We start from the raw sequence: 24,547 nt of genomic DNA on the forward strand, positions 1-24,547 counted from the left end.
GTTTGAGAGACCGCGGTGCAACAAGGCACTCAACCAGCCCTGAGTCCCATCCACACCTGTGTAAAAGCACTAACCTCTCTCCTTGCTTCAATATACAACTTGGCCTTCCCAATGTCACCACCTCCAGTGGCTCGGAGGGCAAGCCGGGCTTCATGACTAGTGAATCCTTGATTCATAAGGCAACCCAGAAGACAATCATTCACAGACAGCTCTTTCAATAGGTCTTCTGCCTAAAGATAGATGGGTAAAGAACAAACAACTTCAGCCGATTCATCAATATTAGTCTCAGTCGAGGATCGCTGCTGTACCCACATAGGTGGATTGAGAGGAGAAGGCCCAATTATTTACTCTTCTCCAGCTCCACAATTTTAGTGTTTTTAACCCCGAAAAAAGCCTTAAAAAGTAAGACTTGCATTTATACAGGACCTTTCACGACCTCAAGACATGCCAAAGTGCTTTACAGCCAATGAAGTACTTTTGTACTATTGTAATATGGGAAACGCAGCAGCCAATTTACACACAGCAAGGTTCCAAAAACAACAATGCGATAATGACCAGATAATCTGCTTTAATGACAGTGGTTGAGGGATAAATGTTGGCTAGGACACAACAACAATAATTTGTATTAATATAGCGCCTTTAATGTAGTAAAACGTCACAAGGCGCTTCACAGGAGTGACACCGAGCTAGATCGGAAGAAATTAGGGCAGATGACCAAAAGCTTGGTCAAAGAGGTAGGTTTTAAGGAGCGTCTTGAAGGAGGAAAGAGAGGTAGTTCCAGAGCTTGGGGCCCAGGGAATAACTCCCCTGCTCTTCTCTGAAATAGTGCCATGGGATCTTTTACAGACCTCAGTTTAACTTATCACCTGAAAGATGGAACCTCTGACAGTGCAGCACTCCCTCAGCACTGCACTGGAGTGTCAGCTTGGATTTTGTGCTCAAGCCCCTGGACTTGAGCCCCCAACCTTCTGACTCAGAGTCGAGGGCGTTACCCACTGAGCCACTGTCTGACACCTGTCAATAATGCCACAGTGACTATCTGAAAATGCTGCAGCCCATTCCAGAAGTGGCTTTGGGAGTGTGGGGTGCTGAGTGAGAAGCCAGTGGAACAGATCCCATTGCATTGCCTATCCAAATGTGTCTGAGTTTCCTCCAGGAGCTGGTGCAATCTGAGCGGGAAAACCCTCACATCGAGGCATATAAAAATAAAGGAGGTGCCTGCACTGAAAGTAATTCCCCGTGAAGTGCTCCTTGCATGTTTAGTTCCATTTAAAAGAATATTTCTGGAGTGAATTTAAAAAATTGAAAATTTTTACAATCTTTTCCATCTACATTATTGTATTAATATTTTCCCGTTACTTTATGGCTGAATTCAACCATTCCTCACGGCCTGCTCTCAAATTATAGTCACATCATGGGCCATTGGAGGGAGCAGCGTGAGGCAGCCCGGCCCGGAAATCGGCGTGGTCCTGGCCTGCAAGACCACCAGCAGGCCAGGGCCATCAGAGGGAGCAACGTGTGACGGTATACCACTGCAGGGAGCAGCGTGCGGCGGTATACCACTGCAGGGAGCAGCGTGCGACGGTATACCACTGCAGGGAGCAGCGTGCGGCGGTATACCACTGCAGGGAGCAGCGTGCGACGGTATACCACTGCAGGGAGCAGCGTGCGGCGGTATACCACTGCAGGGAGCAGCGCGTGCTGATGCAGGAGGGCGACGGTTGCGAAGCCAGGTCGCTGATTGCAGTGCGGGCAGGCACAGCAGGAGGGGCGAAGGAGCGGCAAGAGTTTGTAGAGGGAAGTGTCCGGGGCCCAGGAGAGGCGTGAGTTTGGGGCTCAGAAGAGGCGAGGGCCCAGGGGCAGCATGGGCCAGCCCACACTGCGATATCTGCGCGCACTCGGTCCGTGCAGCAGAGCTGGTCTCCAGTCGTCTTGGGTAATTCTTGCCACTGGACCAAGACCTCGCTCTGTCAAGCCCGTGTGGTGGCAGGTGTGCAACGGTCACCACACGTTAAAAAAATCCACGCACCGCCATCTTCCACCCTTCAACATGTAGTTCGGGATCTGGAATATTAGGTCCTTCATTGAAACACCTGTGAACTCATCCCTTTTTGGCGTGGAAGCAAGTCATCCTCGATACGAGGGACCGCCTATGATGATGACATCATGGGTGAACTTGCAATTGTCCCGTTCACCCATCATCATCATCATCATCATCATAGGCAGTCCCTCAAAAGCGAGCAAGACTTGCGTCCACTCAAGTGAGTTCCCAGGTGGCTGTACAGTCCAATACGGGAATTACAGTCTGTGTCACAGGTGGGACAGATAGTCGTTGAGGGAAAGGGTGGGTGGGACAGGTTTGCCGCATGCTCTTTCCGCTGCCTGCGCTTGCTTTCTGCATGCTCTCAGCAACGAGACTCGAGGTGCTCAGCGCCCTCCCGGATTCTCTTCCTCCACTTTGGGTGGTCTTGGACCAGGGATTCCCAGGTGCTGATGGGGATGTTACTCTTTATCAAGGGTTCACCCATCACCCCTGTGCTCGCTGACCTACATTGGCTCCCGGTCTGGCAACATCGCAATTGTAAAATTCTCATCCATGTTTTCAAATCTTTCCTCACTACCTCTACAACCTCTTCCAGCCCTACAACCCTCCGAGATATCTGCGCTGCTCCAAGTCTGGCTTCTAGCACATCCCCGATTTTCTTCACCCCCCCCCCCACCATTGGTGGCCGTGCCTTCAGCTGCTTAGGCCCTAAGCTCTGGAATTCCCTCCCTAAACCTCTCTACCTCTCTCTCCTCCTTCAAGATGCTCCTTAAAACCTATCTCTTTGACCTCTTTGGTCACCTATATAAGAATATAAGAAATAGGCCATTTGGCCCCTCGAGCCTGCTCCGCCATTCAATAAGATCATGGCTGATCTGATCATGGACTCAGCTCCACTTCCCTGCCCGCACCTCATAACCCTTTACTCACTTATCGTTCAAAAATCTGTCTATCTCCACCTTAAATATATTCAATGACCCAGCAGAGGGCAGAGAATTCCAGAGATTTACAACCCTCTGAGAGAAGAAATTTCTCCTCATCTCAGTTTTAAATGGGCAGCCCTTTGTCCTAAGACTATGTCCCCTAGTTTTAGTTTCCCCAATGAGTGTAAATATCCTCTCTGCATCCACCTTGTCGAGCCCCCTCACTATCATAAGTTTCAATAAGATCACCTCTCATTCTTCTGAACTCCAATGTGTATAGGCCCAACCTACTCAACCTATCCTCATAAGACAAACCCCTCATCCCCGTAATCAACCTAATGAACCTTCTTTGAACAGCCTCCAATGCAAGTATATCCTTCCTTAAATATGGAGACCAAAATTGTACGCAGTACTCCAGGTGTGACCTCACCATCTCATATCTCCTTATGTAGTTCGGTGTTAAATTTTGTGTGATAATCGCTCCTGTGTAGCGCCTTGAGATATTTTACTATGTTAAAAGCACTATATAGATGCAAGTTGTTGTTGAAGTATGGCCACTTGGTAGCAGAGGATACCCTGACCTACCCCATCCATCCACTCTCCCCATCCAATCCCCCCTCCCCCCACTTGCCAGCAAGTGTTTTTGTCTTCAGGACAGGATAATTGGAGTGAAGAAGAACAGAAAAATGTCTGGAGCTATAGATCTTAAACAGAAACTAAACACTTTATACCTTTTTGAGGTCCCTCAGAGCATCCTTCTCCAATTTGTTGTGATAGAACCATACCCCCCAAAGCACGTAAAGCCGTAGGAACAGTATCTTGTGTCTCCCACTGTCATCCTGTAGAAAGAAAAGAGAGGCTATTTTTGAATCCATTTCACCTCACAGGAACATTGTCAGTAAAGGTTTTGTCAGGAAGGTGTAAATATATCCCACTGGTTCGGGATCTCCTCATACTGTGTAGAAAACGGGATACTGAGGTGTCCCAGGATTCCACACTCCCTCTAAACCTCCACCAGTCCTGTGCAGACCTCTCCCCTCTCGTGTCTGCTTAATTAAAAGGGAGGAAATTACGCTCAGTGATGTTAATATAGGAGCCCTTTGATTCACTTGTACCGAATTCCTCTCTGCCCAAGACAAGAAGCAAAATACTGCAGATGCTGCAAATGTTCAATAGGTCGGGCAGCATCTGTGGAGAAAGGGGGAACAAGTAAAATTGTCATGTATGTAACCTTCATGTAACAACACTGCAATACTGTATATACTTGAGAAATGCACACATTGACCACAGGGGGTGAACTTGTGGGAGACACTCCTCACCTGGCCATCCAGGTATATAAAGGGAGGTCCCACGCAGGGTCATCACTTCTTGGTCCTGTGAATAAAGGTGCAGGTCACAGAGTGACCTTGTCCATAGAATGTGCCTCGTGTGGGATTTGTGGTATTGTGTAAGGACTTTACATTGGCGACGAGAAACGGGAATCAACTACCCACGAGAATGGCCACCGGTAGCACAGAGGAACGATACTGTGTTGGTGAGGACTGGGACGATTTCATTGAGAGGCTTCAGCAGAGCTTTGTCACGAAGGACTGGCTGGGAGATGCAGCGGCCGACAAGCGAAGGGCTCATCTACTGACCAGCTGTGGACCTAAGACTTACGCGCTCATGAAAGACCTGCTAGCACCCGAGAAGCCGGTGGACAAAACCTTTGAAGAGCTCAGCAAACTAATCAGTGAGCACCTCAAACCGGTGAGCAGCATACACATGGCTCGACACAGATTTTATACCCACCGACGTCGGGAAGAACAGAGCATACTGGACTTCGTTGCGGACCTCCGGCGCTTGGCCAGCCTCTGTAAGTTCACAGACGCCTGCAGGGGGGAGATGCTAAGGGATTTCTTTATTGAGGACATCGGTCATGCCGGGATTTTCAGAAAGTTAATCGAGATCAAGAACTTGACCTTGGAAGCGACGGCATTGCTGGCTCAGACTTTTATGGTGGGGGAAAAGGAAACCAAAATAATATACGTGCGCAACTCTGACTCCAACGTGGTGATGGATCAGGGGTCAATATCATAAACGCGACTCAGAGCCCAGCAGGCAAGCAAGGGCAGTTCGACACACCCCAGGCAGCAATAGACCCCAGAACAGGTTTTCAACACGGACAATGGCAGGCTGACCGGACATTTACGCCATCCCAGTGGACAATGCGGTCTGGGATGGGGCCATTGACACCACTAACAGGGTGCTCAAGAGCAGTCAAAGGACAATCAGCGAGGAATGCCTGGTAACAGCTCTTTTGTTCACAACAATGGGAATCTCACTTCATGCTGGAGGTGTGGGGGCAGACATGCTGCCAGGACTTGCAGGTTTCAACAGTTCGCCTGCAGAAATTGTAACCTCACTGGCCATTTAGCCAGAATGTGCAGGAAGCCTGCGACCAGGCTAATTTACGAGGCAGATGGACCAGAAGAGGGGTCTGCGAGGCAGGATGACGCGTGGGGCAAATCAATGGATGCTGAAGTTCAGCGGGTTCATGTGGCAAACATTCACAGCTCATATGCCAAAATGCCACCTATGATGATGAAGGTCATATTAAACGGCATCCCTATACGCATGGAGCTGGACACGGGGGCCAGCCAGTCACTCATGAGTGTTCAACAATTCGAAAAACTATGGCTACTCAAAGCCAGCAGACCTAAACTAGAACGCATTGAGACTCAATTACGGACATATACCAAAGAAATCATTCCAGTGCTAGGCAGTGCAACGTTAGCTGTCACACACAATGGATCAGTGAACCGGCTGCCGCTCTGGATTGTCCCAGGCAATGGTCCCGCACTGTTAGGGAGGAGCTGGTTAGCTGAGATGAACTGGAAATGGGGGGATGTGCATGCAGTGTTATCTGTGGAGCGAAGTTCATGCTCACAGGTCCTACAGCAATTTGAATTGCTATTCCAACCTGGCGTCGGGACGTTCAAAGGTACCAAAGTAGTGATTCGCATCACACCGGACGCCAGACCAGTGCACCACAAAGCCAGAGCTGTGCCGTATGTGATGCGGGAGAAAATTGAAAGTAAATTGGACTGTTTGCTGAGAGAGGGCATCATCTCACCCCTTTGAATTCAGCGACTGGGCCAGCCCCATTGTTCCCGTCCTAAAAGTGGATGGCTCGGTCAAGATCTGTGGCGACTACAAGGCCACTATCAACCGGGTGTCCCTACAAGACCAATACCCGCTTCTGAGAGTGGAGGATCTTTTTGCCACTCTGGCAGGCGGCAAGCTGTTCACCAAGTTGGACCTCACTTCAGCCTACATGACCCAAGAACTGGCCGACGAATCCAAACTACTGACCACAATCACCACGCACAAGGGACTGTTTGTTTACAACAGGCGCCCGTTTGCATTCGATCAGCGGCCGCGATCTTTCAAAGAAACATGGAAAGCCTGCTCAAATCCATTCCTGGAATGATCGTATTCCAGGACGATATCCTCATCACGGGTCGGGACACCGAGGAACACCTCCACAACCTGGAAGAGGTGCTACGCCGACTGGACCAGATAGGCCTGTGACTCAAGAAACCTATGTGTGTGTTTTTGGCTCCCGAAGTCGAGTTTCTGGGCAGGAGGGTTGCTGCAGACGGGATTCGGCCTACCGCATCTAAAACAGGCAATTTGACGAGCGCCCTGGCCCGGAAACACATTGGAGTTGTGTTCATTTCTGGGACTCTTGAACTATTTCGGGAACTTTCTGCCGAACTTAAGCACATTGTTGGAGCCGTTACACGTGCTCCTGCGTAAGGGTTGCGATTGGTTTTGGGGGGACTGTCAAGAACGGGCTTTCAATCGGGCGCGTAACCTACTCTGTTCAAATAAGTTGTTGACCCTGTACAACCCCTGTAAGAAATTGGTTCCGACATGTGATGCATCGTCCTATGGGGTTGGTTGCGTGTTGCAGCAGTACAATGCTGAGGGGCAACTCCAACCTGTGGCTAATGCCTCCAGGCCGCTCTCTCAAGCAGAACGTGGATATGGGATGGTTGAGAAGGAAGCACTCGCATGTGTCTATGGGGTGAAAAAGATGGAGGTTCGAATTAGAAACGGACCACAAGCCGTTACCATCCCTGTTGTCAGACAGCTGTCAATGCCAATGCGTCAGCTCGCATACAGCGATGAGCTCTCACGCTGGCTGAGTATGACTACTCCATCTGGCACCGGCTGGGCACTGAAAATTGCGCTGACGTACTCAGCAGGCTTCCACTGGCCACCACTGAGGGGGCAGCGGAGCAAAGCGCTGAGATGGTCATGGCCGTTGATGTCTTTGACAGCGCAGGCTCCCCTATCACAGCCCGCCAGATCAAAATCTGGACCAACAGAGATCTCCTCCTATCTTTGATTAAGAAATGTGTTCTGACTGGGGATTGGGCGCCCGCACACGCAGCATGCCCCGAGGAGGTCAGACCATTTCACAGGCGGATGGATGAGCTCTCCATCCAAGCTGACTGCCTACTATGGGGCAGCCGGATAGTCATGCCCCAGAGGGGCAGGGAAGCTTTCATCAGGGAACTCCACAGCAAGCACCCAGGCATCGTGCTGATGAAGGCCATTGCCCCGTCACACGTTTGGTGGCCGGAAATTGATTCAGACCTGGAACACTGTGTTCGCAGGTGCACGACGTGTGCTCAGCTGGGAAATGCCCCAAGGGAGGCCCCGCTCAGCCCGTGGCCCTGTAGATTACGCGGGTCCATTCATGGGGAAAATGTTTCTCATCGTGGTTGATGCGTACACGAAATGGATCGAGTGCATCATTTTGAATTCATGCACGACATCCACCATTGTGGAGAGTCTGCGTCCGGTCTTTGTGACCCACGGTTTGCCGGACATCCTTGTTAGCGATAATGGCCCATGTTTCACTAGCTACGAATTCCGGGAGTTCATGTCGGGTAATGGCATCAATCATGTCAGGACAGCACCATTCAAGCCGGCCTCCAATGGCCAGGCGGAACGTGCAGTCCAAATCATAAAACAAGATCCCGCCCTTCAATGCCGCCTATCGCGCCTCCTGCTGGCCTATAGGTCCCGACCGCACTCACTCACGGAGGTCCCGCCCGTGGAGCTCCTTATGAAACGTACACTCAAAACTCGGCTGTCCCTCATTCATCCTGTCTTGTCCGACATTGTTGAAGGCAAGCGCCAGTCCCAAAATGCGTACCATGACCGTAATTCAAGGGGGAGATGTACAGAAATTGGTGACCCCGTATTTGTTCTCAATCACGCTTTGGGGCCCAAATGGCTTGAAGGTACTGTAATAGACAAAGAGGGGAATAGGGTCATCGTGGTTAAACTTAACAAGAGGCAGATATGCCGCAAGCATCTGGACCAAGTAAAAAAAAGGTTCAGCATGGACACTGAGGAACCTGAGGAAGATCATGAGATGGTATTCACACCACCGCCAGTGAACGAGCAACAAGACCATTCAGCAGCATGCACAGTCCCTGCGGTCAGCCCGGACAGGCCGGAATCATCACAGGGGACAGACACGCATGCCAAGACTCAACAACCAGAGTCCCAACTGCGGCGCTCCACGAGGGAGCGCAGACCACCCGAAAGACTTAACCTATGATCCCAATAAGACGTTGGGGGGGGGGGGGGAGGTGATGTCATGTATGTAACCTTCATGTAACAACACTGCAATACTGTATATACTTGAGAAATGCACACATTGACCACAGGGGGTGAACTTGTGGGAGACACTCCTCACCTGGTCATCCAGGTATATAAAGGGAGGTCCCACGCAGGGTCATCACTTCTTGGTCCTGTGAATAAAGGTGCAGGCCACAGAGTGACCTTGTCCATAGAATGTGCCTCGTGTGGATTTGTGGTATTGTGTAAGGACTTTACAAAAACGATTCAGGTATAATCCTTCCTCACATGTGGAAGATATTACAGATAAATATGATGGAACATTATACCTGAAATCTTAACTTGTTTTCCCCTTTCTCCACAGAAGCTGCCAGACCTGCTGAGGGTTTCCAGAATGTTCCGTTTTCGCTTGCCTACTTCAATCAAGATGCTACCGTTACAATAGCAGAGAGAGGCGTTTAACACCAGATAATCCAGACCACCCCATCCAACATGCGAGAACTATTCTGCAAATATGCAGTCAGAGAGGTCCTCTTTTGGATGGGATGTTAAACCAAGGTCTTATCTGCTTGGTTAGTGAACGTTAAAGAGTCCTTGACACAATTTCAAAGAAATACCTGAGTTTCTCGTGGTCCGATGCAGTGCTGGCAATGATGTAAGGCCATTATGTGCCACCTGACGCATTACCAAATCAGTATTACCATCCCAATATTAGTGTAATTATCAAACCAGTTTGCCAACCCAATGTTAATACTATTACCAAACTAGTACCTGTATCACCAACCCAATATTAATATCATTACCAAATTAATATCACCAACCCGATATTAGTATCTGGTGTTAGGTGATCAGTCACACAATCGTACCTCCTGCCAAAGGTCAGGTGTCCTTGTCTACATTTCTCCCTCAAGCAACACCACCAAAAACAGATTAACCAGACACTCATCTTATTGCTGCTTGTGGGACCTTGTGCCGCATGTTTGACTTGTAAACAACGGAGACCTCACAATCAATTGGCTGTGTGTTGTGAAGCACTTTAGCATGTCGTGAGGACACAGTAAAGCACTGTGGGCCGGATCATGCTGGAGCAGGGCATCTAACAGTGCGCAGCATTGGTTAGACTATTGCTGTACCATTCAGCTCAAAAAGAATTGCGCAGTAACTTGATGGAAGTGCGATCTGATAACGGCATGCCGAGGGCACCGGGGCACCTGGGACGTCAGCGGATGGCGGGACCAACAGTGCGTCACCTTAACCTATGAGATTTTAGATGAGATAGAAACAGAGGAACGACAGAGAAGTAAACTGGGTGCAAATTGTCTCAACACTTAAACCACATCGTTCCCAATGCGGTTACAATCAGTGTACCCCTCCTGGAGCATCATGTGATCAAATATGCACGGGCTTCATCAATATGGACGTCAAGAAAAACCCTCGAAAATACAATTAAATTAAAATCTCATATTTCAGAGATTTTGTATGCACCTGTCTAACTGAGGAATGTGACTCCACTGTGATCCCTACATTGCATCCTCAAATCATCTTAGCAGTATTTGTGTTATATATACAGGCCCCCGCACCAATACCACTGACAGCATTTGGCTCACCTGTAAATAGCACCTTGTCTGTAGCAGGAAGGTGCTCTGTGTTCCTTCACTGGCCAAGCGTCTGACATCACACATAAGCTTTCAATCGTTACTGCGCCCCTTGTTAAAGCTTCCTCCCTATTGCAATCATAGAACTGAGCGGCGCCATAGGACTCAGGGAATGGTAGCATAGTGGTTATGTTACCTAGACTAGTAATTCAGAGGCCGGGATGAATGATCTGGAAATATGAGTTCAAATCCCACCACAGTAGTTGGGGAATTTAAATTTCAGTTAATTAAATAAATCTGGTATAAAAAGCCAATACAGGTTGGAACTCCCTTATCCAGAATCATTCCCGGCCACCGGGTGGTGCATGCACAGAACTCCCAACATGAACAAATCCTTGCTGCTGACTCCCGCAATCGTTGGCCTGACCCTGTGATCCACACCCCCCCACCCCCACAATCTCTGCCCCAAGCCAGCCAGCCCTGATATCCCCTTGCTCAGTACCTGTACCATCCAATTTAACGTGCCCACCCCTCGTCCGGAAAAATCCCTTATCCAGAAAAGGCCAGGTCCTGAGGGTTCCAGATCAGGGAGGTTCAACCTGTACCAGTAATGGTCACCATGTAACTACAGGATCGTCATAAAAACCCATTTGGTTCACTAATGTCCTTTAGGGAAGGAAATCTGCTGCTTTTCTGACTCCAGATCCACAGCAATGTGGTTGACTCTTAACAGCCTTCTGAAATAGCCTAACAAGCCACTCAGTTAAGGGCAATTAGGGATGGGCAATAAATGCTGGCCTTGCCAGCGACGCCCACATTCTGTGAATGAATAAAGAAAAAAAGCCACGAGCAAGGTCTAGCCAGTCGCTACAGTAAGTTTCTCTGGGGTTTTTGGGAGAACACCCCTGCCTGCTCTAAGGAGGGTCGACAAGTAATTAACCTTAGGAGGGGGGGCTATAGACATCTTTAAGCAGTCAATTCTTCCCCAGAACATCGGGATAAAAAGGGGCCAGTGTTCTATTATTACAGACCCAGACACCGGACACTATCGACAGCACTTTATCTTTGACGCGTCTCTGACAATTTGCACCTGTCACTCCAGGCTGATGTCTTCACCCTGTAATCCGACCCAACTGGGTTACCCTCCCTCCCCATCTATTTACACTCACCCACTAGTTCCACCTGCTCTTTTCTTACATTACACACATAACTTCTTTATAACCTCGCATTCTAACTAGATTAGCCTGCAACTACTGGCCCAATCCTGGTCCTTAAATCCGCTTGCGTTATGTGCAGATTCCTAAATTTGAAGAAAATGCTAATCCAGGTATTTAAAGCTCCCCCTGCCCGTGGACGGTGCTGAGAGGATAATCGATGTATCAATGCCCACCAGGTCTGGAGGGAATCGCATTGCTCCGGTTGGGGTGGAGTGTAGAATGTTGCGGTGCAAGGGGTGTCGCAGTTGTGGACTGGTTGGGCCGGGTGCTCTTTACCTGTCCACCATTGTTCACTGTTCATAGGTTTATATGTAACCTTCAGGGTTGCTAACCGAGGGCCGTGCGGTTCTTTGTCGGTCGGCGCGGACACGATGGGCCGAAATGGCCTCCTTCTGCGCTGTAAACTTCTAGATTTTCTAAGTCCAGGATCTACATGCATAGGTATAGTAGCCTATGGTATTAGATTAGCAACCCAGAGATTGGGAGTTCAAATCCCACCATGAAAGAAAGAAAGACTTGTATTTATATAGCGCCTTTCACAACCACCGGACGTCTCAAAGTGTTTTACGGCCAATGAAGTACTTTTAGAGTGTAGTCACTGTTGTAATGTGGGAAACGCGACAGGAAACTCCCACAAACAGCAATGTGATAATGACCAGATTATCTGTTTTTGTTATGCTGATTGAGGGATAAATATTGACCATGGCAAGTTATAACATTGCTTCATAAATCTGTGGTGGTCTTCTCGTAGCAGAACAAAAATGACGATGTTTAAAAGCTCAAATGATTCACTAATGTCCTCCTGGGAAGTTCAACCGCTACCCCTACCTGCTCTGGCCTACACATGAGGCCAGTGTCACACTATCAGGTTGACCCTTAATGCCCTCAGAGCAACAAGGAATGGGCAATAAATACTGCTTATCAATGTTGCCCCTATCCCAAGACGAAACAAAGCAAAAAATAAACAGCAGAATATTATTTATACATAAATGAGTACAAAAATTGATGACTGGTTGAGCTGACCTAACGGGCCCGAAAATCAGTACCGCTGAAAAGCTGGTGCTCACCCCAACTTTTTGTGGCCATTACTGCCAAAATTGTTTTGTGGCCGAACCACCCCATGTGAACAAATGGGTTCCAGCGCTAATGAACCCTTCCAAAGTGGATCTTTCAGCGGTGTGGCTGTCTTAATTTGAGCATTATCATCACTGAGAAATTCAGCACGCAGGTAAAGGTTTCCAATGAGCCAGCTGCTCCCTGGCCTTTTCCGATTTGCTTGCAGCGAGGCCCTGAGGGGGGAAGGAGTTTGGAAGGAGATTGGAAGGAGTATAGAAGGAGGTTTGGAAGGAGTTTGGAAGGATGGCTGGTGTAAGAGGTGCAAGGAGAGCCAACAGGTTCACTGATATGGAGCTGGAGACACTGATGAACGGTGTGGAGGACAGAAGAAGAATACTGTTTCCTGACGTGGGGAGACCTGGCAGACCGCCAGTACATAATGCATGGAGGGAGATTGCAGGGGAGGTGACAGGCACCTCCGTATATGTGAGGATGCACCCTCCCAGGAGGGTGCTGGCCAGTCTGCACCCGGCCCTTCCAGGCCCAGAGGTGTTCTAGGGCATCCCAGAAGGACAGCCAACAACCACAGCAGCCTTCCCGGACCCATGATGCAGCCACAGGGATGACAGCTAGGTGTAGTGTTCGGGTAGTCACGCGTAGCAGGTGTTATAGTGAGATGCACAGGGGTAAAAAATGATTACAGTATTATTATATTGTTCTTTATGTTCTGTTTTTGCAGTGATTTGGATAATTGGATAAATCTTTGGGCCCGAAATTGAAGAACTTAGCGCCCGCTGCCGCCGACATTCCTCTGCAACATCTGCCCAGTGCCACTTTCGACGTGGCCTGGAGCGGGCGGGAACAGGTGGGAGGGGAGAACTGCCGGAAACCTCCCGCCGACGTCAGTGGACGGCCGAATCACGTAACGGACCTCCCGCCCGCCAAGCTGAGATATTGATGCGGGCAGGAGTCAGTGGCAGAACGGGGAAGGACCGCTGGCTGGAGGCTGGTCTGTCCCCGACAGTAGGTAAGAAGTTGGTGAAAAAATGGTTAATACAGTTTTTGCAATTTTTTTTTCTTTACAGGGACTTACCTGGATGGGGTCCCCCTGAAGGTCTTCAGATGTTTTTTTTTATGCTTTTGCTTTGCAGGTCTTCGACCCTCCGTGGGCCCGACTCCATCCTCGGCGGCTCTTGGGCGGCAAGCGCTTTTGCCGCCGAGAATGAGAGCTCCCGCCGGCATAAGTCGCTCATTTGCCTGCCATTCGGGCAAATCCGGCCTGTCGCTCCACCTGTTTGTCCCTTGTCATCGGGAAGGAGATGTACTGGAGCCTTTTCCTGTACAGTGCATCCATGACCTGCTGGGTGCACCGATGTGCCGAGAATTGTGGGATGTTGCCAATGTCTGCAGTGGCAGACTGGAAAGACCCCGTGGCGTAAAAAATTCAAGGCGATGGTGACCTTGGTCTCCACGGTGAGGGCGGTCCTGAGCCTTGTTTGAGGCTGCAGATCTTCTCGCAGGACAGTGCAGAGCTCTCTCAGTACTTCCGTCCAAAATCGTAGCCTTCACAGGCATTGCTCATCACTGAACTGGAGAAAGGAGAACTGAGGTCTGTAGACCCTTTGAGGGTATGGCCCCCTCCTCCCACGTCTGCATTGCCCACCTCCCCTGGCAGGTGCCTGCTGGCCATCTCCCTAGTCCTTCTCATTCTCGGGCTTCTGTGGAGGCTCTTGCTGGAAAGGCTCCTCTCCCAGTATTTGGAGGGGGAGGGAGGACAGCATCCCTCACCCTCCTCCTGATGCCATCTCCCTCCTGGCCACCCTCTCTAGCTGCAGGTCTGCGCACATCTGCACGCCCTTCTCTCTGTTGTGCAGCCATGGCTGCTGCCTCCCTTGCCCGCTGCCTGCCTGCACGGTGCTGACGGCGATGCCTTCTCCTGCGTGCTGCCCTGCTTCTGACCAGGTGTCCCAGGTGTCGCCCTCCCATCACTCCTCCCGTCCTCAGGGTGAACCCTGCCAAGCAGGTCCCTGCAGTCCACAACGAGGCCGACAGGCCTCCACTAAAGAGTCAGACCTGAAAGCTATACTAAAGTCTGTGAAAAGCTCTGAGCAGCACTCAGCAGGTTTAATGGAGCCAAAACAATGACCAACTAATTAACACAAGAAACGGAGCCGATCACGGCAAACCTGCAGCGGTGTAGCGTTTGTGCACTGACTGGAAAACTCGCGGGGCCACTGCCGGGTAAAATCCGACCTTCTTCGCTGTGAATTTTGCTGTTGTGGCCGCTTTTTAGTGGCCCGCACGCTGCTGATGTCACTGCTGCAAACATTCCTTTACCGTGGATTCACCGCGCCGTTTCCAGCGGAAGTGCGCACCGCTCAAATCTCCCCCCCCGCCCCCCGAGCTGTATAAGGCTCGGGGAGGGAAAAACACCCCATCGCGGTGGTCCATCGATTTTTTCCGATCGGATGCCCATTCCCCACGGTAGCCGTCCCCTCGGGGCCGGTGAATTTTGGCCCCAACATGCGTAAGAGGTTCTAATTCAAGGCCCGACGACAAGAGTTATCACCCCTGCTGAGGGCTTTGATGCAAGAAGAAAGGATTTTACTGAGGAGAAATTCAGGAGAAACTTCTTTACCCAGAGAGTGGTGAGAATGTGGAACTCGCGACCACAGGGAGTGGATGCAGCGAATAGTGTCGATGCATTTAAGGGGAGGCTAGACAAGCACATGAGGGAGAAGGGAATAGAGGGCTTCGCTGATATATTTAGATGAGGAAAGACGGGAGGAGGCTCGAGTGGAGCATGAGGGAATGATCAGCCATGATCTTATTGAATGGCCTACTCCTGCACCTATTTTCTATGTTTCTATGTTTCTATAAACACAGGTTGAGCCCAATGGCCTGTTTATGTGCTGCGTATCCTATGTAATCCTATGTAATTAAACAGTCAAAATGAATCTTTGGGTGGTCGCACAAATAGGGGGGAGTCGCGATGGCCTCCCGTTATAGGCCCCGCCTCAGAGAGCTGTGGAAGCTGGGACATTGAATACATTTAAGACAGAAATAGACAGTTTCTTAACCGATAAAGGAATAAGGAGTTATGGGGAGCGGGCAGGGAAGTGGAGCTGAGTCCATGATCAGATCAGCTATGATCGTATTAAATGGCAGAGCAGGCTCGAGGGGCCGTATGGCCTACTCCTGCTCCTATTTCTTATGTTCTTATGACATTCAGCACCATTGAATCCGTATAGTGAGGTGACAGATGCGATCCTGCCTGTTTTCTGTGACTGGCCAAGGTGGACGTCCACTCCAATCAGTCCATGTTACAGAGAGCGACAATTACCGACGTGTTGTTAGCAGGAGTTTACCGAGAGGCATTGTTTGTGTACAGACGTGTAATGAGCTTGTACCAAATTTCTCACTGTGCTTTCTGTAAAGTGGGCAGTAAATTGTTTACTATAAACAGCCTTTTAAAAGCGCACAGAACAATTTGGCACGAACATATTTGTTATTTGTAAGTAACAGTTGGAAAATATACCTCCATATTCTTTAATAAAACAACTCTGGAGTAACTACATGAGAAGGGATATCAGAAAAAGATAAGGGTAGACTTGATTTTTAAAAATGCAGCTCTAAAGTTAGGCCATAAGCCTCAGAAATGGAATAAACACCTTGGCCCAAAGATGCACTGCAGCAACTCGCCAAGGCTTCTTCAACAGCACCTCCCAAACCCGCGACCTCTACCACCTAGAAGAACGAGACCAGCAGGCGCATGGGACATGGGAACACCTCCAAGTTCCCCTCCAAGTCACACACCAACCTGACTTGGAAATATATCGCCGTTCCTTCATCGTCGCTGGGTCAAAATCCCTCCCCAACAGCACTGTGGGTGCACCTTCACCACACGGACTGCAGCGGTTCAAGAAGGCGGCTCACCACCACCTTCTCAAGGGCAATTAGGAATGGGCAATAAATGCTGGCCTTGCCAGCGACGTTCACATCCCTGGAATGAATAAATAAAAAAATAAACCGAGCAAACTAAAAGGTGGGACTGACTGTGATTGTGCATACCTGGGCAAATGAGCAAACTCTTGCAAACAAATTAAATCAACCAACCTTAAGTTTTTGAAGCCGTTCTTGATTTTTTCCAAAGCAATTGTTGAAGTAGCTCTGAGCTTTTTCTAACCTTTTTCTCGCATCATGGAGGAACTGAATGTTCTGTATTTGAAGATTACACCAGATCACATCCAGATTCAGCACTCCATAGTTGTCAATGCTGTTCAGATGTACTTCATCACATTTTCTGTAAAATAGACCAGTACATCAAAAACAAGGCAAGGAGAATCGCTCCAACAATTCTTTCACCTTAGGATCGAGTTAACTTTCCCGCTTCACAGGGAAGGATGGCTTAGGTTGGATCTGATTATAATTTTTACTTAATCGAGAGGCTGATCTTCCTGTCCAATTCTGGCCTCTTGCGCATCCCCAACTTTAATCGCTCCACCATCGGCCTTCAGCTGCCTGGGCCCTAAGCTCTGGAAATCCCCCTTAAATGACTCTACCTCTCTCTCCTCCTTTTTAACACTCCTTAAATCCCACCTCTTTGAACACCTGTCCTCATATCTTCTTATGTGGCTCGGTGTCAAATTTTGTTTGATAACGCTCCTGTGAAGCGCCTTGAGATGTTTTACTATGTTAAAGATGCTATATAAATGCAAGTTGTTGTTGTACACGCCACCACTATTTACTGATTTTATGCCCAGGGTTTCTTCTATGTATACTCAACAGTCGATCTCCTGTGGCATTGTCCATGAGGACTGAAATCAAGTGTAGTCTCCAGGTGCACCAGTTCCTTCTGTGCTGTATGATTCTATAATTCTAGAGGGCCGGGATACTTAGAACAGGGCACACAGATATCATTCAGTGACCACTTTGAAGTCGCACAGTCTGTATGTAATTTTACATATTTCATATTATTTGCAGTTACAAAGCAAAATTCACGGCATGAGACAAGAATAGAGTTGGTTAAAGCTGTTTCTCCACAGTATAAGCTGATTTAAAAAAAAATTTATTTGCGGGATGCGGGTGACACTGGCATGGCTGGCATTTATTGTCCATTGCAGATTGCCCTCGAGAAGGTGGTGGTGAGCCGCCATTTCAGAGGGCAGTTAAGAGTCAACCACATTGCTGTGGGTCTGGAGTCACATATAGGCCAGACCGGGTAAGGACGGCAGATTTTCTTCCCGAAAGGACATTAGTGAACCATATGAGTTTTTAATGACAAAATTGTAGTTTCATGGTTACCGTTACTGACATTAGTTTCTTTTAATTTCATATTTATTTAATTAACTGAATTTAAATTCCCCAGCTGCCGTGGTGGGATTTGAACTCATGTCTCCAGATCATTAGGCCAGGCCCCTGGATTACTAATCCAGTATCATAAACACTATTGGCTGGATTGTAGAATTTTCGGTTTTCGGGGCGAAAACGGAGGCGGGGCGGGAAAGGTCCCGGCCGAGAATAGTTTGCGCTTTGGTAAGGAGATTTGGGCACCTGGGCCCTGAGTCAGGGGTCGCGGCGCGAAAGGAGGCGTTGTACACTTTTCGTGGCGCAAAGATGGGAAACTCGTGAACTAACCTGCCGGGCCGTGTGTCTGGGGGGGTGGGGGGGGAAAACCTTAAAAAAGTCCCACTAAACTATTCTCAAAACATTGCCCACGCCAGCACAACACAAATGGCTAAAACGATTACAAGAACAAACACTCGCGCTTACCTTTGGAGAATTTTACCTTCCTCTGTGCCACCGACTGCACTGATTTCCCAGGCGGTCATTGCGGGCACACTTCCGGGCGGACGGATCGGGCATACGGCGCAACCAAAAGCGTCCCACACCCGGCGCAAATCTTCCCGGCGGTGCTGCTCAGCGCTGCCACAAAACGGGACCAGAGGATCGCGACCGGGCGCAGGAGACGTCAACGGCGCCATTCACAGCGAAACCCGGAGCGCAAAGGGCCTCAAAGTGCTTGTCAAGTGTAGCTCAAGTAACCAACTCAAAGCCTTGTTTACATTAAGTACAGAAGAAAATTTTAGGAATGGAAAAAGCCAATAGGTCCAATAAGACACCCTCTTCACTTCAACCAACGTGCCTTCTCGCCAAATCCCTCAATCCCTTCTCTTCATAAACACATCTAGTTGTTGTGAACCCAATTACATTGTCTGCTTTAATGGTCTTTCCTAGTAACGTTCCACAACACGATTACGCAGTGTGATTTCCTTTCTCCTAATTTCCTTATTTTTAAACTTTTGCCCCCTGGTATTTGAATCCTCCCCCCGAATAAACAACTTGCCTGGAACAACCACTGTATGTCAATTCCCTTCTTAATCTTGACTGCTATAAACTCATCCTTAGAAAAAAAAATGAAAGAAAGAATTGCTTGCATTTATATAGCACCTTTCACGACCACCGGATATCGCAATGCACTTTGCAGCCAATTAATTACTTTTGGAATGGACTCATTGTTTTAGGGTAGGAAACGCGGCGGCCAATTTGCACACAGCAAGCCCCCACAAACAGCAACGTGATAATGATCAGCTAATCTGTTTTTGTTATGTTGATTGAGGGCTAAATATTGGCCAGGACACCGGGGATAACTTCCCTGCTCTTCTTCGAAATAGTGCCATGGGATCTGTTACATCGACCTGAGAGAGCAGACGGGGGCCTCGATTTAACATCTCATCCGAAAGACGGCACCTCCGACAGTGCAGCACTCCCTCAGCACTGTACTGGAGTGTCAGCCTAGATTATTGTGCTCACGCCCCTGGAGTGGGACTTGAACCCACAACCTTCTGACTCAGAGACAAGTGTGCTACCCACTGAGCCACATTTTTGTATTCAAAGTCATCGTGGAATAAGAGTTACAGGGGCCGGAATTGCCCTCTGCCCAAAACGGGACGCACCTACCGATGTTTAAGGGTTCTGTTTGCCCCAATGCATGGGGAGGACAATCCGGAGAAATTCAGCTCTTTGAATTTTTTTTGTAGCGGGGCGGAAGTGGTGTCACCAGCAGTACGGGCAGGTCCGAGCGGCTGTTAAAGGGGAGGGCCGCTGCGAACTCTGCAGCCACTTTAGTGACAAACACTGGGCCACCAGAGAGGGTTTCAGCTGGGCCAGTGGCCCGGTACCCACGAGGGGGTGCCCCAGTTGGCGGCCCGGCCGAACTCGCAGCCATCATTGTCGGGCCGACCTGGCAGTCGGCCGACAATTAAAATAAAATGGTGACCGCGGCAGTGCACCTTCCCCTTTAAGGGCGGACATGACGCCCAGCCACAAGAAGGTTGCCACCGGAAAAAGTTGTTGGGGACACCGACTAGCGGCGGCGTCACTCTGGCGGGGCAATTCCAGACGGGCAATTTCCAGCGGGGGTCGCCGCCCATTGGTATGGGATCGGTGCCTGCCCGGCAGGGAGGGAAAATGGGGGCAGTGGAGATGTTCTCCACCGGGAAACTCCACGAGGGCAATTATAAAAATGTCAGCCCCTCCGCACTGACCGAACGGTGATTCCTCACCAACCCGTCGCTGCCTCAAAGAGGCACCATGACTCTTATAGAAAGGGTCAATTTCGACACCACAGTCTTCACTATGAAGAATGTCAGAGGTCTTATTTTTGTAATAAAAGTTTCGATATGAAGATCAGATTCTTGAAACTTCAGAAACATTATTACCATCTAGGTCACGCACACATGAGCATGGCTATCTTGAAACAGGACTCAACAACAACAACTTGTATTTATCTAGCGCCTTTAACGTAGTGAAACGTCGCAAGGTGCTTCACAGGAGTATTATGTGCTAAAAATTTGACACCTAGCTGCATAAGTAGAAATTAGGACAGGTGACCTAAAGCTTGGTCAAAAAGGTAGGTTTTAAGGAGTGTCTTGAAGGAGGAAAGAGGGATAGAGGCGGAGAAGTTTAGGCAGGGAGTTCCGGAGCTTGGGGCCCAGGCAACAGAAGGCATGGCCGCCAATGGTTGAGCGATTATAATCAGGGATGCTCAGGAGGGCAGAATTAGAGCAGCGCAGATATCTCGGGGGGGCTTGTGGGGCTGGAGGAGATTACAGAGATAGGGAGGGGCGAGGCCATAGAGGGATTTGAAAATGAGGATGAGAATTTTGAAATCGAGGCGTTGCTTAACTGGGAGCCAATGTAGGTCAGTGAGCACAAGGGTGATGGGTGAGCGGGCCTTGGTGCGAGTTAGGACACGGGCTGCCGAGTTTTGGATCACCTCTAGTTTACGTAGGGTAGAATGTGGGAGGCCAGCCAGGAGTGCGTTGCAATAGTCAAGTCTAGAGGTAACAAAGGCAAGGTACCATGATCGTACAACCTTATATTTATCTCCACTTTCCCGTGTAAGGGTGGTGAAGGTATATTAATCATTTTACATGTTGCTCAAATAAAAATAAACATTGTTCAGATATGAAAGAAATTAAAATGAGAAAATCCATCACCTGAATTCATTCTCTGCGAAGTCTAAGAACACGAGTGCTCGAACATAATCCCCTTTCTTCATATTAGATCTGCCAACTTCATGCAGGATCAAGGCCGTCAGAATAACCTATCGCCAAACAAATGTAAAGGGCAGATTAACAAAAAATGGCTATTAGGTGACCTCTTTAAAGTATTGTCTGTCTATATAAGCATCTGACCCAGCTCAGTGGGTAGCACTCTCATCTCTGAGCCAGATAGTCATGGGTTCAAAGTCCAGAGACATGTGCACAAAATCTAAGCTGACGTTCCAGTGCAGTGCTGAGGGAGTGCTGCACTGTTGAAGCTGCTGTCTTTGGATGAGACGTTAAACCGAGGCCCCGCCTGCCCTCTCAGGTGGATGTTGAAGATCCCACGGAACCATTTTGAAGACGAGCAGGGGAGTTATCCCCTGTGTCCTGGCCAATATTTGTTGAAGCTTGCTGTGTGCAAATTGGCTGCTACATTACAACAGTGACAACACTCCCAAAGTACTTCATTGGCTGTAAAGCATTTTGAGTCGTCCGTTGGTCGTGAGAGGCGCTATATAATTGTAAGTCTTTCTTTAAAAGACAGTAAGTGACGTAAAAGATCCCACAGAACCATTTTGAAGAACAGCAAGGGAGTTCCTCCCCAGAGTCCTGGCCAATATTTATCCCTCAACCGACATTACAATAAAACAAATGATCTGGTCATTATTGCTATTTGTGGGAGCTTGCTGTGTGTAAATTGGCTGCCGTGTTCCCGACATTACAACACTGACTACACTCCAAAAGTACTACATGGGCAGTTAAGTGCTTTGGGATGTCCTGAGGTCACGAAAGGTGCTATAGAAGTCTTTCTTTTTGCCTTTTCAGATGTGCTTACTGAAATTGTTGATGACATTGCTGAGGACTGATACCCAAGTCCCATGGAGTGTAGATCTGTATTCAACAACTGATACTGCACTGAAAACGAGTGTCCATGAGCGCACTTGTAAGACATCTCCATATTCCAGGCATTTCCTTACGACCTTCACACAAAGACATCAAATGAATACGAAAGGATATACTTTCTTTGGAGGCAGTTCAGAGAAGGTTCACTCGGTTGATTCCGGAGATGAGGGGGTTGACTTATGAGGAAAGGTTGAGTAGGTTGGGCCTCTACTCATTGGAATTCAGAAGAATGAGAGGTGATCTTATCGAAATGTATAAGATTATGAGGGGGCTTGACAAGGTGGATGCAGAGAGGATGTTTCCACTGATGGGGGAGACTAGAACTAGGGGGCATAATCTCAGAATATAGGGCCGACCATTTAAAACTGAGATGAGGAGGAATTTCTTCTCTCAGAGGGTTGTAAATCTGTGGAATTTGCTGCCTCAGAGAGCTGTGGAAGCTGGGACATTGAATAAATTTAAGACAGAGATAGACAGTTTCTTAACCGATAAGGGAATAAGGGGTTATGGGGAGCGGGCAGGGAAGTGGAGCTGAGTCCATGATCAGATCAGCCGTGATCATATTGAATGGTCGTATGGCCTACTCCTGTTGCTATTTCTTATGTTCTTATGTTTTTATGAATACGCAGCCATGTGGAATCCAATGGTGTCCGGTGGAATCCTTTACTCTTGGGAATTGGAGTGGGATTTCCCAACCTCAGTTCACACAAGCCTTTATTGATGAAGCCTACCCTATCTTAAATTGGCCCAGAATTTGCAGTTGGAGGCTTCCCACGGGCGGATGCTACCGATCGCAAAAAATTTTTCCAGAAGTATCTGGTGGTCCCGGAGGTTCGGAGACCTACGGTCCTGGGCCTCTACGTGAAGGCCTTCGTAGAGGTCCAAGTATCCCAGGAGCGTATGGGTTTCGAGAATTCTTGACAGATCGCAAGTTCCGGGTTTAGGTGCATGCGCTTCGCGTACCTAATTTTGTAACTTGCGGGGACCCCACGGCCGCGTGCAGGCCTCGTATGTGCCCGTGGGAAGTGTGAATTCAGGCCCCTTATTAATTTCAGAAACGAAAATCCACTACCAAACTTGTGGCACCACATACTTTTCATCATTAAGGACAGAGAGAGAGAAAAGAACCAGCAAATATAATTCTAAGCTAAGAAAATGTCAAGCAAAGAGTAACGTTAGTACTTGGAGGGTGGAATTTCTCTTAAAGCTCAGTAGAAATACATTTTATTTTGCCCTTTTCACTACATTCGCAGAATGGGTAGTTTTAATCCGTGCACTTTCTGGAAGCTCAGTTGCTTTTTAATGCGCTTATAAGTCATGTGCGGCCAATGTGAAAGAACCTAGAAGAATGCTACTTAACTAGCTTAACCGTCACTTTAGTGATCAATAGCGCACTGTGGACCAATGCAGGTGGCAAACACAGTGTCTGGGCGAAAGGGACGAATATCACAACATTGGAAACCTCAACTTACGCATGCAGACCTGCAGATCATAGTCAAAGGCAGTTCAGAGGGTAGCCAGGTACTAATCAGAGCGTTTGACTGGTGTGTGGGACCACTGGGACGTCCCAAAGCGCTTTACAGCCAATGAAGTACTTTATTGGAGTGTAGTCACTGTTATAATGTAGGAAACACAGTAGCCAATTTGTGCACAGCAAGCTCCCACAGACAGCAAAGTGATAATGACCAGATAATCTGCTTTTTGTTATTTTGATTGAGGGATAAATATTGGCCAGGATACCAGGGATAACTCCCCTGCTCTTCTTCAAAACAGTGCCATGGAAATTTTTAGACCCACCTGAGAGTAGGCGCGGCCTCAGTTTAACGCTTAATCTGAAAGACGGCACCTCCAACAGTGCAGCACTCCCTCAGCACTGCACTGGAGTGTCGGCCTAAAATTTATTTTGTGCTTAAGTCGCTGGAGTGGGACTTGAACCGACAACCTTCTGACTAATTGGCAGTGCCAGATTAAGTGTGTAAGGGGCCTAAGGCTAATTGGAGGGAAGGGCCTATATGTACTATGTACTATGTATATATGTACTATAGATTGCATACAATTCATAAATTCATCAAACAAATATAAATGTATATTTATCCAAATTTAACAACTAACAAAAATCAAAGCTATGTACATTAAATAATGGTGACCATGAAACTACCAGATTGTCGTAAAAACTCATATGCAAATTTTTAAAAACATATTTTATTCTGAGAGTGTCGCTGGCAAGGCCGGCATTTATTGTCCATCCCTAATTTGCCCTCGAGAAGGTGGTGGTGAGCCGCCTTCTTGAACCGCTGTAGTCCATGTGGTGAAGGTATTCCCACATTGTTGTTAGGGATGGAATTCCAGGATTGTGACCCAGCGACGATGAAGGAACGGCGATATATTTCCAAGTCAGGATGGTGTGTGACTTGGAGGGGAACGTGGAGGTGGTGGTGTTCCCATGTGCCTGCTGCCTTGTCCTTCTGGGTGGTAGAGGTCGTGGGTTTGGGAGGCGCTGCCGAAGAAGCCTTGGCGAGTTGCTGCAGTGCATTTTGTAGATGGTACACACTGCAGCCATGGTGCGCCGGTGGTGGAGGGAGTGAATGTTCAAGGTGGTGAATGGGGTGCCAGTCAA

At 48.5% G+C, this 24,547-nt stretch overlaps 1 protein-coding gene across 1 annotated transcript in view; it reads right to left on the reverse strand.

Moving 5' to 3' along the window:
• Positions 1-24,547, reverse strand: part of LOC139264014 (NEDD8 ultimate buster 1-like) — a 75,992-nt gene that overhangs the window by 12,699 nt on the left and 38,746 nt on the right. Inside the window, exons 7-10 of the mRNA XM_070880116.1 lie at positions 20,980-21,086; positions 16,595-16,781; positions 3,699-3,806; positions 75-230 (exon numbers count right to left, since the gene is read on the reverse strand). Coding sequence (XP_070736217.1) covers positions 75-230; positions 3,699-3,806; positions 16,595-16,781; positions 20,980-21,086 — 558 coding nt within the window. The remainder of the gene's footprint in view (positions 1-74; positions 231-3,698; positions 3,807-16,594; positions 16,782-20,979; positions 21,087-24,547) is intronic.

Source organism: Pristiophorus japonicus, chromosome 5 (genome assembly GCF_044704955.1).
Source record: "Pristiophorus japonicus isolate sPriJap1 chromosome 5, sPriJap1.hap1, whole genome shotgun sequence".
Classification (NCBI taxonomy): Eukaryota; Metazoa; Chordata; class Chondrichthyes; family Pristiophoridae; genus Pristiophorus; species Pristiophorus japonicus.